Raw genomic sequence first — 18,609 nt, 5'->3', positions numbered from 1 at the left:
ATTTATACTGAATGTGCCTTTATTGAAAGGGCACTAATGTTAATTCTTTGATTTATCTTTTTGGACGAATTACAAGTTGATTTCATATCATTAAAGATAAACAAAGGTCCAAGCATGGACATATGAACGCCCAATTGGGCAGTGAACAAAAAGAACCAGAAAAAAGAACCAAGCATGGACATATGAACGCCCAATTTGGGCAGTGAACAAAAAGAAACAGAAAAAAGAACACCCTCGAACCAAGTCATTAACCCTTCTAAACAACAAAAATGGTGGAGGTATGGTCACCATGCAACAATGTTTTAGCCATTTACGCAGACGAGTTGAGTAAATGTACATCACCCCTTTTACCCTCAGGTTCACCATTTCAATTGGTTAATGAGGCTTGAAAGCAGAAACAAGGGATTGGAAGATAAAAACTGGACAAGAAACAACAAATGCTCGCATCAACAATCGAACTGCCATCCCTGAACACTAACAAGGAGGCCGAACAAAAAGCAGCTTTGGGAGGCAATGGCACCACCCCCTCCATCCACCAACCATAGCCGCAAAACCCATTCTCTTCTTGTAGCAGGAGATATTCTCAGCGGCACAGAACAGGAGCAAACCCTCCTCAGCAGAATCCCACACCTGAAGAGAAAAAGAACAAGCCAAAACAACTCGGCAAGGCCCCGCGGCACAAAATCACTCAAGATTACCCACACCGGAAGATCTACTACTGCTACCATCAGATCTATTCTACAGAGTCACCAAGACCATCAAAACATCGTGAGGATTTATTAAACCATAGAAGAGGGAATCAAATGAAGCAAGAGAGGGAGAAGGAAAGGAGATGACCAACCACCGGCTGCTAGTGGTTGGCCGTCTCCACAGGGGGAAATAAAGCTTGGACTCTAGGGCCAAAGAAAGCTTAGACTCTAACCCCATAAATGTGTATGATCCCGTTAACTCTTGACTAAGCATATATATATTATGTGTATATATACATTGACACATGAATATAGCTATGGAATAACGTTGGGGATTTTAGCCGAGTTCAAAAGAGAGCAATATTGAACACAAAAGAGTTTCTGAATACAACCTAATCTTTTACATTGCAACCAACAAACACAACTTACAAAAAAAAAAAAAAAAAAAAGCTAATTAGTTTAAGGGTGACTCAACAACTAAAACAAAGGACATTGGACCAAATTAAATTACAACTTTCAGGTTTTTTTTTTTTTTTTTTTTGTGGTCCCCAAATGAAGGGCGAAAGGCAAAATAAAGGAACTTCAAAAACCTCAGGCAATATTTATCTGCCAACTGCCGGTTATCTTGTGAGTTCTGAGTCCAGTATCTGCTACAATAAGTATATCTATATACTTTCAAGGGATGAGTATTAAAAGTCAAATATTTATGTTCTTCATGCTTTTTCCCACTGTCAAAACTCTTCCCAACTCGGCTAGCTATAAATATCTGCAACAATAGAAAATGGGGCCTTTTAGTTATCCACTCTACATCAAATTTCATGTTTAGTAATGCACAAACTGTCAGAAGGATGATGCATACAATATATAAATCAAAAGTAGTTCACATACACAAATGCCCCTCATTTCCTTGTACACAAAATCTAAGGATGGGTACATCAAACAAAAATACAACATTCTGAGTATTTTTGTCACAGAAATATCACACAACAAAACCTTAGCAAGATGCATAGAACAACCATTATGCTAAAAACAGAGGCTTGAACGTGACTTGGGAAGATTTTTCATAGATAAGTATGTACCAGAGAGGACTCACACACAGATCATTTTGTTCAATGACTCAAGGACTCCACCACACAGACCATAATTATAAGGCAAGCTTAAAAGGATCCTTCTTCTGATTGAGGAAGTGCTAACATTTTTAACTATAAGGAAAAATGATAGACAAATCATTTAGGTTGCGCTATGTGCACCACAGATATGTGAGCATTTTAAATGCTAAAAAGCATATTTAGCTCTTCAATCTTAGATGGGCATCAATATGATTCTAGACACATGGTATTGTTGGTAAAGACAGCCAACCCCTGTTAGCTAAACCAGCAATGGAGAAACATCCATTTTCTGCTAACAGGCCAAGAAAATAAATTAGACAGATAAAAAGTTTTAGCAGTACACAAAGCCTGAACCTGACCAGCCTGAAAGAAAAAGTTACCCACCTTAAGCCACACCACAACCTTACTTTATACATCTATATATAAGTTTAATGTGAAAGAGTTCCACATACCTCCCAACTAAAAGATAACCTGCACACTCCAGGACATTCGAATACACATACCTTCAGATACTAAAGCCATTATAAGCACACATTTAACACAATGGAAAACCCAATAAACCAACAGAACAAGCAACATTCCGAATTGACTACAGGTGGCTTAGAGGGGCATGGAGTGGCAAATTATCAAACAGAGCCAACCTCCTATCTAACCAGTCTAGGATAGAAAAGATAGGCAGAAATAAGAGGCAAGTTTCCTTGCATCCTTTTTCCCAATCAATGACAAGATAAGCAAATTTTGTCACTTATGTCAAGTAAGTCATTTCTCGCATCAAAAGGAACACCCAAACCTTAATGCCCTGGTACATTATCCTCAAGCTGAAATCAAATACCAACCATTGCAAGTATGCAACTTTCAAGTAATGCACTTTGTGTAGAATATATGAAGGGAGACCAGGTATTCATGCAAGGTTCTACATAACACACACAAAACAGTAGTATAACTATGAATCAGCCAAAATATACAGCCATTTATGCTCAAAAGAAAGCGTGCAAGAGATTCCAATGCAGCACTTCCATAATAAGCATAAAAAAAAAAAGGGACATCAAGGTCACACCATTTGGAGAAGAACAGGATCATTGAGGAATCAAGTGTCATTGTTTATTCCAAAATTATACCACAAACCAATGCATAACACTCCATGAATAAACATTACCCCTTTCTATTACCAATTACAATACTGATTTTGACACCCACTGACCAGCTCCCTTTAAGTTCATGTATCAAACAAAGCACACATAACACACAACACACTGAGAAAATGATTCATTACCGATATTAAACACTACAGCTTTGAACATCTTTAAGTTCTCATGCTAGAGTATAAACTCTCCAAACATAATGTGGGTAAATCCCATAAGAATCAACATTAACAAAACTCAACAAATTAAAACCTTTACAATTGCATTCCATCTAGTGGCCAAAAACACAATAAACCAACTAATCAAGAAAAAGGATGCTTTCAAAAGCCGTGAACAGCTATAAGGCATGGCATAAATGAAGCCATTACATGAAAATATGTACATTCTAATCATCAATCAAAACACAAATGCGACTATATTTAAAGCTAAAGATGGTTCTGTTTTTTTATGAGGAAGAAGAGGCCTCACCACTGGAACCCGAGGATCTTTTGCCACGCTTGATCTTTTCGAGCTGCACCTGTGTATCCATAAACATCCTCATCCTCTGCACTTCCAAATCTTTAGCAAATTGCATTCTTTGTTTCTCCAATTCAACCATCTGCCTCAGCTTCTCCCCTTCCACTCTTTCATACACTTGACCAAACCTTTCTAGAGCTCTTGCCAATCTCTTCATCCCTTCCCTCTCCTCTCCCTCTCCTTCACTTTCCTCTCCCTCGCTTTCCTCACCCTCCTCCTCATCACTTTCCGCAGCAGCAGCAGCCGCAGCAGCAGCAACAGCAGAATAGTTCCTCTTGAAATACCCATCGTCCACAGCTGGCCTCTTCTGGGGAAGAGCAACAATAGCAGTGGGCGCCGGAGGAGTCCTCCTGTACGGAAGCAAAAGCGGAAGAGCCACAGGAGGAGATCCCGGGATCCTGGGTGACAACCTCGGCGACGGCTTCGGTGATATCTTAGGCGACGTCGAAAGCTTCTTAGCAGCAAAATTAGATCCAATAAGAGCATCCAACCGTTCAAAGAAAGGCCAAGACGATGTTAGGGTTCCATTAGAAGAACTCACCCTAGTTTTCTCGATCTTATACTTTTTCTTAATGGTATCAATCCGGTTCTTACACTGCACATCGGTACGATGGGTTTTCTTAGTATGACCATGAAGAGCATTAACAGCATCAGCCACATCTTGCCAATCCTTCTGACGGAGATTCCCACGATTAAGCTCAACATAACGACGACCCCAAGCATCAACAAGGGTAGACGTAGCTTCCTCAGACCAACAATCCTCACGTACAGGTAACGTACGGGTGTTAGGTGTGGTTGAAGGAGGGGTGATTACAGCTGACGGCATAACGGAATCGGTAAGATCGGCCATTGGAAAAGGGAGATTGAAAAAACAAAGGTAGGAGTGGCGTTTGATTTAGGTTAAATGATAGGGAGAAAGACAAAAAAGAAAAAGGTGGGTTGGGGGTTATAGAAAAAAAGAGGCAAGGGTTGGGTGGGTTCGGCGATGACTCGGCCGACACATGAGAGGAGCGTGAGAGTAGGGAAAGGGAATAATAGGGTCGCCGGGGATATGTGAGAGAGAGAGCGCGTGAGGTGGGCTGGCTGGTGGCTTGGGTCATCATCGGTTTAGGCTCGGCTACTAGTCCAGTTGGCAATTTTTTGACGTTTCCCCTTTTTCGATGCTTCCCTGGCCTGCTAACGTACCGAAAAACTGCCTGACTGACTTTGATCCTTTCCCGGATTTCATTTTCCTTTTCTTTTTTTAATTTCATTAATATTCTAAATACCCTTCTTCTACCAGCTTTTACTTATCGCCCCCGTTAACTTTCTTTTTTCTATTTTTTCTATTGAAAAAATTTTGTAAGGGCATTTAGGTGTACGGTGTCGTTTATTGGTGGGGTTAAAGGGAGATTAACATATTTGGCATTAGGTTAAAGGAGACTAATAAAGTAAGCTGTAATTACTTGTTAAGTGTTAAAAAGTATATGAAAATTTTTATAATAAGAGTTAAATTTTATCTTATCTTTTCTACTTAAAATGGGTACGTTAGTTTAAAAATATATTAATTTTTTGTTAAAAATTTTATTTATTTGTACGGATAAAATATGACATAATTGATAAAATAATTAAATAATAACATGTGACATATCATATATACAATAGAAATAATTTTTAATAGTAGAAATTAATAATTTTCTTAACAAACATTGACTCTTTAGTAGGTTAAATTTTCTTAGCTAAATATTAAAAATAATATATAATTGTAAAATTTATTACAAAATTACTTGTAATTTATGAATTTACAAGTGTTGGTATATTAGTTTTTTTATTAGTATGGAGGGTAAAAAAAACAAAATTCAAATAAAAGGAACTAGGTTTGTTGGTTGTCCAAATCGCATTGAATAGGCAAGAAAGGGCAAAAAAGAGAAAGGGTAGTGAGTCTACGGAAGTGGGTTTGCGTCGATGTTTGGGAATGAATTCTTGATGAACGGCAGTGATGCGCCGGCTGCCGACTGATGCGTTACGTGAGCCGTACGGACTCTTCTTAACTTTGGTCTTGGCTTGGCTTCGCTCTATCGGCGCCGTTAGCTTGCATCCTTTCTTACGCCCCCTCCTTGTTTCTAATTACTGTTTTTCTATTTTTATTTCACCTTTAAAATGTTTTATTTTCTTTTTCCACTTTATTTAATATGACCGGAAACGGAACGGGGGAGTAGTATGACGCCATTATTTATTAAAAACTTCAAAAAAAAAAAACGTTCAACTTCACGAATCCACGTTTTGGGTTTTTGCCTTTGCCCGATATCGCTGGAAAAACCGGTTCAGACCCCTGTTGGGCCTCTTTGACAAAGCCATTAAGCTCTTTTTTTTTATATCTAATAAATTTTTTCTAAATTTCAATTAATATATTATTTGATATATAAGTTTTATTTTAATATTTAATTTAGTATCTAAATTTTTGGCATTTAATTTTTCAATTTGATACTTAGGGTTTGTTTGTTTATCTATAAAAAATTTTACAAAAAATATTTTCATTGTTTTCTCATGTTTATTTGGTGGAAAATAAATTCTCGCAGTAAACTATTCTCTAAAATGTGAAAAAATTAGAAGTTTTTTTGGAAAAATATCTTACCCTTCTCTCCACATTCCAACAAACTTCTCCCTTCTCCCTTCTCCCTTCTCCCTTCCTTATTACCTCGAAATTTGCACTACACTAGTTAATGTGACACTCATCTCTTCTCTCAAAGGTAAGAATGAGAAAAAAAAGAAATATCCGTAAGATATTTTACACAATTTTATCTCACTACATTTTTCATAATCAATTTCACACTTAAACCTTTTAATTCCAATTATACACTTACATTTTCTTTTACCAAGACATACATGTCAAACATTCTTTAATCATATAATATCTTTTGATTTGAGAATACTAAATGATATATTAACAGTGTAGTTCTTAACCCGTGCCCCTAAATATCCAAACTCCTACAGTTACTGTGTTGCCGTCGGCATTGCACCGTCACATGGGGAATTGCAAGTTATGTGATGCAAAACTGTAGCTGATAAAAGTGACCGATTAGAAGAAGATATTGTCATCGTTGTATAATTGTTTATAAAATTGAGATAAAAATTGCCTTCTCATTGAGATAAATTTGAGTCCCTACTAAAATTTAATTCACCTGAAATGGCGTCAGCACAATTATCTATAAATAATAGATATAGAGATATATATCGGCCACCTGCTTGTGATAATCATCAATATATAATGTTGTCTTTAAAAGAATATTCAACGTGAAAAAAAAGGTTGCATTGCATGCATCATTTGTGTGACATTGATCCAAGAAGCCGTACACACAAAACCTACAATAATTGTGTCAAATTCAGCAAACAATTATGTTGACTCTTAGAAACAGCAAGTCTTCCGTGGCAGATTTTAAAAAACGATTTAAAGAGGGTAAAAGCAAAGTTAATTTTTTTATCTAAATTAAATTATAAATTTTTATGATAGTAAAAATATAATTTAATCATTTTATTAGTTTATATTTTTATAATTTTAAATAATTAGATAATATTTTTATCTTTTGAAAATTAAAATGTAATTTTATTATTAATTTAAAATCTTATAAATTATAAAAAACTTGAATAAAAAAATTCAATTTTAAGAGTTCAAGGTCCTATCAACCCTAGATGCCCTGAAGTCATGCATATTATTAAAGCAATAAATCAACTCTCCTATGTATACCCATTTTTCTTATTAAAAACATCAATAAACATGGATTAAAAGTCAAGCATAAGAATCTAATCTCTATGAAAGTTGGCTGTGTTTGTCAAAAATATGGGAGAAAGGGGAAGATATTTCCAAAGAAATTGAGTTGGTTTAGGAACAAAACTAAAATACGCTATTAGTCCCTCTACTTTTACAAAATTTGATCTTTAGTCTATTTACATTTAAAGTTACAAAAATTTTGAATCCTCTTATTCTTTTTTACTTGAAAAATCCTAGTTCAATTATTATCATCATTAGTAATTTCTATTAGAATTCGTCAACTTAATATGTTTATTTTTCATCAATCATATGACTAAGGACGAAGCTAGAAATTTTTTTTAGGGGGTTGAAATTAAATTGTAATTATTATGATAGTAAAAGTGCAATTTCACCATTTCAATAGCCTTTATCTTTATAATTTTTAAATGATTAAATCAAAATTTTATCATTTTAAGGGGCTAAAGTGTAATTTTACCTCTACTAATTTAAAATTTTAAAAATTTTAAAAGGCCTAATTAAAAAAATTTCTATTTTAAGGGGAGCCGGGGACCCTGCCAACCTCCTGATTTCGCCCCTACGAATGACACGTCACATGAATACAACTTAACCAAGATGTTAAATTGACAAAATTTGACCAAAAAAATACTTATAATGATTAAATTAAAAATTTTAAATCAAAACAATTAAAGTGCTTAATTTTAACGTTTCAAGTACATGAACTAAATATCAAAATTTATCAATACAAGGACTAACAATATATATATATATATATTAAAAATGTCAAAGGTGGGTTCGTCAAACTCTGCCCAATCTCTTTGCTTCTCATTTCCCAACTGCTTCCCTGGAAAGTTGCATACCTTGATATTCCTGGTCAGGTAAATTAATTATCATCTTTTTTTAATATATTTTCCTTCAATTTCAAATTCTAGAAAAGTGAATAATTTTCTTTCGTTTTTTTAATTTAGGGTATTTTCAAAGTCACATTAATTAATTATTGTCATAACTAAGGTATCAATCGTCAGTAACAATGATTAATTCTCTTATCGTAAGTGTTCTCTAAAAACGTAAATGACTGACTATGAAATGTGCTCCATTCTTATGAGCGAGGATTAAACCCTCGACCACATAATTAAGGGATGAGATGAACAATTATCACACAATATCTCATAATTGAGATAAAACCTTTATAACAAATGTGTTTATTAAAATTCAAACATGTGTTTTATGCTTGGACTTTAACAATAGATAGTTGGTAATAAAAATGAAATGGTAATAGATAGTTGGACTTTAACAATAGATTTAGGTAATTTTAGTTGGAAATAACTTATATTAGTATGATCCTAAAAATATAGTTTTTAGGTACCAATAAAATAATGTTCCATCATCAATTTTAAAGACATACTAATATTATTCTACACTCAATCACATACAATATCATCTCTATTATAATTTAACTTTAATTAAAATAAATAAATTTTGAGAGAAAATGTTAAAACTATATGCCAGAAAAAAAAACATAACCATTTTTAAAATGTTTAAATCAATAATTAAAAATAATAAAAATATTAAGTAGTTTAATTAAAGTTAAATTAAGTTAGAGAAAATATTAAATATGAATAAATGTATAATAAAATTTTTACATTTTAAAAGTTGATAATGTGACATTTTATTATTGGTGCCTAAAATTATATATTTTAAGATTATCTGATATAATTTATTCCCATTTTATTTTATGTCTTCTTTACTTTAAAACGTATATAAACAAAATAAAAATATATTTTAAGTTTATTAAGACTTTTCATTGCACTTTTAAACTAAAGATAAATTTTTCACTCTAGTTCAATTTTAAATTAAATTTTGCCGCTTTGCTTTTTGTATAATTAAAGTATGAAACTAAAGTTTGATTTTTATTAAATTTTAGTATTTAAAATTAAGTTATATTTAATTTAAAAATAATTAATTTACAGAATATTAAATATTAATATGAACTGTTATTTATATAAGAAAAGTTGAAACTAAAATTAAAAATTTTAATATTATATATAAATATAAATAAAACTCTCATAAAAACAATATCATATGTAATAAAAATCAATATCATATTATAAAAGAACCAGAGGCTAAGCTAGAAAAATATTTTAGGAGGGGAGATGAAATTTTAATTTTTTATAGTTTATATCTTTATAATTTGTAAAGGATTAAATCAAATTTTTATAATTTTAGGGAGGCCAAAGTGTAATTTTACCTTTACTAATTTAAAATTTTTAAAAATTTTCAAAAGCCTAAAATGCAATTTTATATTTTAGGGGACCGAGCCCATGCCACCCTCCTGGCTTCACCCTGAAAAGAACACAAATATGAAAAAGTATATAATGAAATTTATTGAATTTTGTTGGAATAGTTTATTTTATTTGAAATAACTAAATAAAAATGTTTTTGTATATAAAAATTTACATAAAATTTAATTTGTTTTACAAAATCATCAAATATTTAAATTTCTTTAATTTTAAAATTAATAAAATACACATGTGATGTTTAAAAAAACAATAGATGCAAGAAATTGATATTATTTGGGGAGATGAGATTGTCTATACAATGCCTAAAATTACTTATAGTCTCTTTAGACCCTTAAATAAGAGAATAGTGTACTTCAATGCACTCAAACCTACGATCTCCTACTGACAATAATATCTATACACTAAATCAATAATATCGTAATTAATTTTAAACGAATTTTATATATTATATAAAATTTAAAACCCCACATACTTTTCCCTTGATAGAAATGGGCATGTTAAAAGTTAATTTATTAATCATTGAAAGAACATGGCCTTAAGCATTATCTCCTTTCCGAAAAGATGAAAAGACACTAAGAATTACCCTATCTTCATACCAAATCAAATTATGTGCAAAATGTTATAACACGACTGGTCCAAACTATCAAATATTCCAAAGCTACCATTATTTACCAATCTCATTAAAATCAAAATTTTATTTATTATTTTAAAGCTTTAAACTTCAAAACAATTGAATTGATACACACATTCAGAGGCGAAATTAAGGACGTTGGTAAGTTCTATCCTCTAAAATAGAAAATTTACAACTTTCAAGACATTTAGCATTTTAAAATTACACTTGAATTCGAAAATTATGCGATTAGTATAAGAAAGCAATAGTTAAGCTTTGATATTCTTACATTGTATTTGTAAGAATCATCGTGGATTTAGAGCTCAAATAGTTTAGTTCTTACAAATTGCATAGCTATACACAAAACTAATAAAAGGACCAAAAAAAAAAAAAAACCAAACAGGAAGCTGTTCCTGGAACCCTAATGGATGGATGTACTTAACGATTTTTTTTCCATGAATCATATCAAAATATGAAGAAAATTGTAAGTCCCATTTTCCTTTTTATGCTACTAACAATAATATATCACAGCTTACTTGACGACGATGATGATAAACAGCAAACAACCATCAAATTGGTGTCTCGGAGATACTCTCTAAGTGTGGCCTCCACACCCCAACTCGTCCTCTTCTTCGATCCCTTTGTGTCGACACTTTCTCCGAAAGTATCTCACTTAAATACTGATCCGATTCCAAAAGATTCGCCATTGAAATCGCGTTGGTGTTGCTCATGCTTTGGCTGCTGTTGCCGATGCTGCTGTCACTAGTACGATGATCCCTTCTTTTCTTCTTGGTCGTCGTCCGGGTTTTCACCGGTGTCGAAGGGACCGGCATGAGGAAATAAATCTTCCCACGTCGGAGCTCGGCTTCAGGTGGGACGATGACGATATTCGGAGCCATCCCATCATGGGAAGGAGAGGAAGGTTTCTTGAGGACATGTTTAGGGTAAGCCTTCATGATGTCACCGGCTTTGATATTAGAGCCACTGATTTCTTCAACACGGCCATTGGTGTGTACTATGCGAATCACATCGAGTGCTCCGCATGGAAGAATACAAGAGATGCAGCACCTAATGGTGTTCTTCATGCCCTCTTCTCTAAACTCTCTCTCATAGAGAGATTAAGAAAAAAAAACTTGAAAAAAATTTAATGATGGGTTTATTATATAGTCATAGCTTTTTCATTTTTATGGGTTTTTTTTTTTTTTTTGGTAAATTGCTTGGGATGAAATCTATGGCATATGAATAATAGCAACTGACTCTGTACTTTTTTGCCTTTTAGATCCCATGATTTAGGGTCCCCATCTTCATTCACTTCACTTAAAGAACAGTAATATTTTTGGGGTTTTTGGTAAGGGTTGCTTATGGGTGACAGATGTTAATGCATTATTGGGAACTTCCAATTAAGCCACAACAATTGAACAAGACCTTCATGTCAAGACATTGTCTATAGGCATGGTTCAATCAATTTATGACACGTGTAGTTTTCAAGCCCAAAAATTTTCCACTTATCTCATCTGTCATATGAGGAGGCTAAGCCTAACTGGCTCCATGCCCAATTGTGTAAAGGGAGGAATCTTATGGTATCTATATAGAGACATCATTTTTCAATATCCCAAGTAAGATCATAGTGGAAAGTTAAAAACAATAGTGTCTTTGTACAGGGCAACCAGGAATTTTCTAAAGCTATATCATGACATACCAAGAAAATAATTTTAAAAAAAATAACATCCAACAAATCCCTTAAAGGAGGATATTAAATGGTTTGATTTGATGTGAATAATTTCACTTTCATTTTGGTGGGGCCATAATAATCAAATGAGTGTGTGACCACATTGAGAATTTAGCATAACAAAACAAGGTCAACAATGATGATATATTCATTGTTTCTTTCTTTTAAGGTTTAAAACATATAGAGAGAGATAGATACATTGAGAATTTGGCATAAGAAAACAAGGTTAACAACGATGATATATATATATATATATCTATATATACAAGGTTAATGGCTTATGTATCATTTGATATATATCTAAGAGTCTTGGCAAAACCCTTTTATTAGTGTAAACTAATCAATAGGGATGCTTGTAGCAGCATATAGCTTAGCTTGAGTGAGGCCATCATCACCACCTTTAATATGGGGGTATAGCAGCTGAGAGGGATGGGGGGAGAGCAGGCACCAGCAGCTGGACTGGTCCAGGGTGTGTTTATATATGTCTGGTGGATTTCAAACTAGAAGGAGCAAATGGTTCATTCAGTCATTCTCCGATCCCATTTGTTGTCCATCTCCATTGTTCCCCCACAAAATTTAAAGCAAAGGGGAAGGGGCCCTAACTCCTAAGACAGCTACCTATACAAATTCTTTATATAGAACTGCCCCTACTAACATTAAATTCATATACCTAAAAATCCATTAATTCCTTCACACTATAACACGTTTACTATAAACAATGCACGATAAGTTTTATTATTTCATGCCGGAAGAATTTTTTCTACTAAAGCAAAGCCAATGGAATGCAAGTGCACTAGAAAATTCAAGGCAAAACCTTCATACTAACTAGAGATATTTTTGAAATAAAAAGTGTTCATCATGTGGCCAGTTTAAAATCTTGCATGGAATGACCATGTAATTAAAAAAATAAATATTCATCCCGCTCCACCACACTTTTGACAAGTGATCAATTGAATTTCAATTACAAATTAAATCAAGTGGAGAGACTAAATTCTTGAATTAAAATTTCAATATGCAAAGAGTACAAATTGAAAGCAGAATTAGACCTAACATGAATAATAAACATAAAAGGATGAATCTCAAAACTGCATATGAACTTTGGTTTAGTGTGCAATGTTATACTTGAATTTTGATTTTATATAGTTTTATACGTAACAATGACATTTTAAATTTATTCAATTTTCATAAACAACCAACATCATAATCAATACGACATCATTTTACGTTTACATATTATATACACAAATACTTATATTTATCTAATATAAAAATAAATTGATATATATATTTTAATTAAAATGTATAAAATTGAATCAAAATCAAAGTTTTATGTAATGAACCAAAATTAAACTTTATGTACCAAACTGCATATTAGATTAACGTTCATGTATAGTTATGATATTTATCCCTAAACACAAATGAGTAAAAGCTAAAGGGCCGAAAGTTTTGGCCCAAACTAAGCCTAACCCGACCAACCAAATTGATACCTAGATATCCGAACTTTTGCCCCAGTGGATCCGGCCCATTTTCTGAATCACCACTACTTGGGCCCGTACAAAATTTAATCTCTGCTAAAACCGAATCTTCATGGAGCCCTGTGGGAATCGAAAATTGGAGCTGCAATTCTGCAACGTCACTCACCTCATCCAAATCCTTGAAAACCCCAATTCCTTTCATTTGATCGTCGATCAACGATGCCCGTTTTCAAAACTCCGTTCAACGGCTACTCCGTTAGGTTCTCACCCTTTTACGAATCCCGTTTAGCCGTAGCCACCGCCCAGAATTTCGGCATATTAGGGAACGGCCGTGTCCACGTCATCGACCTCTCTCCGAACGCCCCTGTCATCAACGAACTCATCGCCTACGACACCGCCGATGGTGTCTACGATCTAGCCTGGTCCGAATCGCATGATTCCGTCCTCGTCGCTGCCGTCGCCGACGGATCTATCAAAGTCTACGACACTGCCCTCCCTCCTCACTCCAACCCTCTCCGCTCCCTCAAAGAACACGCCCGTGAAGTCCACGGTCTCGATTACAACCCAACGCGGCGCGACTCGTTCCTCTCCGCTTCCTGGGACGATTCCGTCAAGCTCTGGACCCTTGACCGCCCTGCTTCCCTTCGCACTTTCCGTGAACACGCGTATTGCGTGTATTCCGTCGCGTGGAACCCTAAACATGCCGACGTTTTCGCCTCGGCGTCCGGTGACTGTACGGTAAGAATCTGGGACGTTAGGGAACCCGGTTCAACGATGATAATCCCGGGTCACGAACACGAAATATTGTCGTGTGATTGGAATAAATATGATGAATGCCTGATTGCTAGTGCAAGTGTAGATAAGAGTATTAAAATTTGGGATGTAAGAAACTATAGGGTCCCGGTTTCGGTCCTTAATGGCCATGGCTATGCTGTCAGGAAAATTAAGTTTTCACCGCATAGGAGGAATTTGATTGTGTCTTGTTCGTATGATATGACCGTTTGTTTGTGGGATTTTATGATAGAAGATGCACTTGTTGGAAGGTATGATCATCATACCGAGTTTGCTGTTGGGGTCGATCTCAGTGTTCTTGTTGATGGGCTTATGGCCAGTACTGGATGGGATGAGCTTGTTTACGTTTGGCAGCAGGGGATGGACCCCAGAGCAGCTTAAAAGGGAAGTTTTTTTACCTTCTTTCTATTGTTTCTCTTTGCCCTTTGTGTATTTCATTGTCATATTTCAGATGAGTACTGGAATGGTTTTGGCTTTCCAATAGGTGAATGATATACTTGGAAGGGGATTGGTAATGGAGGACATGATGCTGTTGTTGTAGTTAATTGTAATTTGGTTTGGATATGACCTGACTTTGCTCAATTGCATTGTGTTCTTGATGAATAAATAACCCTAATTATATCAGATATCAATCCACCATATATCAATTCTAATAAAAGTGAAGGAGTTTCGATTTTGCTTTTCATTTTTATTCTTTTTCCAGCTTCAAAACTCTTCATGTCATGGCTGCAGATAGAGTCTCCTTTGTACAAACTCTACAACCTTGACTTAACTCTTGCATACGAGTCTTTTATAAGCTAGGTAGCAGACTGTATGAGGCTTACAGAGTGCTGATAGTAACGTCTAATGCCTCTATATTCTTGAAGCAATTCATAACTTTTTCTCTTACACTTTAAGTAAATTATATACACAATAATCGAAATTAGACATTGAATGTCTGCATTTAAGCCTTATTAAATGTATAGAAAGGAGGTGTGAAGCCTGGAGACTGTTTGTTCCCTACGTTAAACTGGTTGACTGTTTGTTCCCTATGTTAAACTGGTTGCTGCTCAATCCCGGCACCCTTTTCTAGAGGTAGTGGCAGAGCTGTGCGAGACCGTTTCTTACTTTGGTTGAATAAGGTTTTTAAGAAGCCTTCCGCCCTTATTTGTTGCTCTTGGGAGTATCAGTATAGGACGCATTATACAGTTAGCTATTGTACACTGAAATCAAATCGTAGCTCACCCTTAGATCATTCAAGGAAAGCTATTGCTGATCAATGACTTGATTGTACTTTGAAGGGCTTCCAAGAAGAGCCTCAGATAACAGTTAGAAGTTTTAAGTTTTAGGATATATTCTTGTAGATATCATTTTCTTTTTGTTCATTGTTCTTGTAGATATTAGTCAAGGCATTACAGGCCATTATGTTGAATCTTAATTTTGTTTATTGTAATGAAATTTAACATTTGACATGGTTTATAACCCCCAAAAGGCTATTTCCTTTGTTGCTGCAACGGTAGAAGATGCATGAAATCTGTTTTTATTTACTGTTAATGAGTTGCATAGCAGGTTGAAAATCTGGGAGGTTAATATGACAAATAGTGGCAAGCATGACCCCAATTTCCCAAGTGTTAAAAAGATCATGATTCTTATTGATATTGCATGGTTTCCTCCTAAATGCTGCTGTTATTTTGGTGAAATGAAATCAATTAATGGAACATGGAACATTCTTCTACTCAACTGCAAGATGGGTAAAATCATTAAAACTTGGAACATTCACATTCTTGATGGACTTGTTGTGAAATTTCATTTGTTAATTTTGTTGACGTGTTAACGTTGAATTATCATAGTATGATATGTTAGTAATTAATTAATTTTTTTAAAATTTTTTTTAAATTATAAAAATGACTAAATTTTATATAATTACACGTTTATAGTTGATGTTGAATTTGTGGGAAGTTTGATCTCATCCTTTTGGTTTACTATTTATAAATATTACCCACACCTTCTTTGAGTTTTAATAGTGGATTTGATAGCAAATAGACATCGTAGGCATGTGGTGGTGAGGCCATTGTCTATTCAATTATTTTAGAAGTCAACATAATTAACTTCATATTTTTATATTAAAAGTATTTAACACCCTTGATTTTATATAATAAATTATTTTTTATAATTTCTTATGTTAACAAGTAATGATAACTAATATTAATTTTAATGAAAATATAATTAAAATATTTCATTACAATAAAAATTACTTAATATATAATAAGCTAATAATTTATATTGATGTCAATGTTTTTAGAAATTGAACCAATGTTCAAATTGGAAATACTAGTAATACTTGAAATCTGCTCTCTAAAAGTTGAGAGGCTGACGGTTAATTTTATTTTCGAAAATCACCATTTGCTTGCTCTACGAGACGGGACCATAAATATTATTTCATTGGTTTAGAACAATATCGGGAATTAGTTAGAGTACTAGTTCAAAGATAGGGGTTGAAACTGATTAGCCCATAAACCGATACAGACGAAATGAACTAAGCTAAAAAAATAATTGAACTGATTTTTCTATATTTTTAAATATTTTATTTTTATGAATGCAAACCGATCAATTTGTTGATTGGTGGCTTGATTGATTCAACCATTAGTCTAGTGAAGAATAAAAAAATTAAAAAGAAAAAAATAGTTTGTCTTTTTTGTCACATGTCAATTTATAATTTTTTTTTAAACAGACTTAACCAGTTAACATACAATTGAACTAATAAAGGTACTAACTTTTAAAAAAAAATAATTTCGGAATCACTTGTGACAAAAAATTGTTTAAGTACCAAAATGGAAAAAAAAAAGAGGGCATAATTTAGGTATCAATTTGTAGGTTAATACTCTTTTAAAACATGCTTAACAATATGAGTAACAAAGGTATAAACTTGAAAAAAAATATGCTTTAAGTACCAATTATGATAAAAAAGTTTTAAATATCAAGATGCGAAAAATAATATAATTTAATTACCAATTTGTGGTTTAAAAATAAAAATACAACCTTAAAAAACTAACTTTATTGGCTGCTAAGGGGATCATCTCCTTAAAAGACCACTAACATGTGATAGGTTATTTCAATTGTCAGGTTTAAAAATGTATGCTTGATTTGGTCTGTTTGGACATCATAAAATAATTAAATGAAAATATAATTATTAGAATAGTAATTACACTCTATTGTAATTACAATTATAAAAATTGTAATTCTCTAGACATGTTTAGCTAATAAAGTTTAATTACATCGTAATTTTTATTTCATATTTGGTAGTACAAATTGTAATTACACAGTTACATAATTTATATTCTTAAAAATATTAATTACAATAAAAGATATTAGCATAATAAAAGTAATTTCTAAGTAAGTAACAAAATTAAAATCAAATAATTATATATATTATATTAGTTTAAAAAGAAGTTGATAATACGATTATTAATAAAAATAATAAGAAAAGTAAACATCATATGCAATTTTATCTAATTGTTCTAGTGCATATTTGTTATTTTATCCCTCTTTAATATTTAACATATATTCCTTCTCATCATCTATTGGTCTTTGAACGAGTTCATCATCATCTGAATTTGAATCTATATCATTAAGATTATCAAGATCTCATTCTTCCATGTACACTACAAAGTATGGATTATCTTAATTCCACCTATGATTGAAGTTATGAAATATACAACATGCTAGTACGATCCAACTTTTTTTTATGCTATACTAAGGTGATGTTAATATGGGAAATATTTTATTAGAATAATAAATGTCTTCTCAACCAAATTTCAAACCCTTGAATGTCTCAAATTAAAAAAAACTCGTAAGTTGTCTATGGTGCTTGTATTTGGTATCATTGTCTCAAATGGTATAATATCTCACGATATGTGTAAGAAATTTTTTTCTATTTGCATAATTAATATCGACCTTATAATACTTGGGCTCATAGTCTAAATAGTTTGTAGCTTTAATTATAAAAATTATATAAACTTAATTTGGACAAAGATTTATCTTAGGTTATATCATTTTTATAATACGTAAATTAAATAAAATAATATAAAATTGATAATATATAACCTTTATAAAAAAATTATAAATTGTCCAAAACTTTCAAAACACTTCTTATAAATAATATTATTTTTTTCGTAACTTTAATAAGTTATGATAAAAAATTTTAAAATTTTTATGAATAAGTATATTATTTTTATAATATATAACATGGACACATAATTAAATTAACCATAATTTTTATAAATAAATATATTATAGCATTTTTATAAAACATAATTTGGTCATAAATTTAGAATTTTTAGGATTTAAATAATATAATTTTGTAATACCTTTATAAAATACACATTATTTTTATAATATAGTTTTGTAGGATTTACAATATAAGAAATTTTTATCATAGTCATCCCAAACACTCATACGTGTTCATGCTTATAATATAAATTTTATAAGTTGTGTAAAAATGATATTTTAAAATTAGATTTGAG

The 18,609-nt window shown here is 32.6% G+C and overlaps 3 protein-coding genes across 3 annotated transcripts; 1 reads left to right on the top strand and 2 right to left on the bottom strand.

Annotated features, from left to right (window-relative positions):
* Position 1: 1 nt before the first annotated feature.
* LOC108489491 (trihelix transcription factor ENAP1) lies at positions 2-4,756 on the bottom strand. The gene is made up of 2 exons (XM_017794082.2): positions 3,409-4,756; positions 2-1,455 (listed from the first exon to the last, which is right to left on the bottom strand). Exons 1-2 carry the CDS (start codon positions 4,304-4,306, stop codon positions 1,442-1,444), a joined length of 912 nt encoding a protein of 303 aa, XP_017649571.1. The 5' UTR covers positions 4,307-4,756; the 3' UTR covers positions 2-1,441.
* Positions 4,757-10,178: 5,422 nt separating this feature from the next.
* LOC108489493 (uncharacterized) lies at positions 10,179-11,352 on the bottom strand. The gene has a single exon (XM_017794085.2). The coding sequence runs from the start codon at positions 11,194-11,196 to the stop codon at positions 10,681-10,683; it is 516 nt and encodes a 171-aa protein (XP_017649574.1). The 5' UTR covers positions 11,197-11,352; the 3' UTR covers positions 10,179-10,680.
* Positions 11,353-13,407: 2,055 nt separating this feature from the next.
* LOC108487018 (peroxisome biogenesis protein 7) lies at positions 13,408-15,577 on the top strand. Its single transcript, XM_017791218.2, has one exon. It carries the CDS (start codon positions 13,535-13,537, stop codon positions 14,486-14,488), a length of 954 nt encoding a protein of 317 aa, XP_017646707.1. The 5' UTR covers positions 13,408-13,534; the 3' UTR covers positions 14,489-15,577.
* The last annotated feature ends 3,032 nt before the right edge of the window (positions 15,578-18,609 follow it).

The sequence above is a fragment of the Gossypium arboreum genome, chromosome 10, assembly GCF_025698485.1.
Source record: "Gossypium arboreum isolate Shixiya-1 chromosome 10, ASM2569848v2, whole genome shotgun sequence".
In the NCBI taxonomy this organism is placed as follows: Eukaryota; Viridiplantae; Streptophyta; class Magnoliopsida; order Malvales; family Malvaceae; genus Gossypium; species Gossypium arboreum.
The sequence above is the reverse complement of the archived record's forward strand: the minus strand, read 5'-3'. Positions and strand labels throughout refer to the sequence as shown.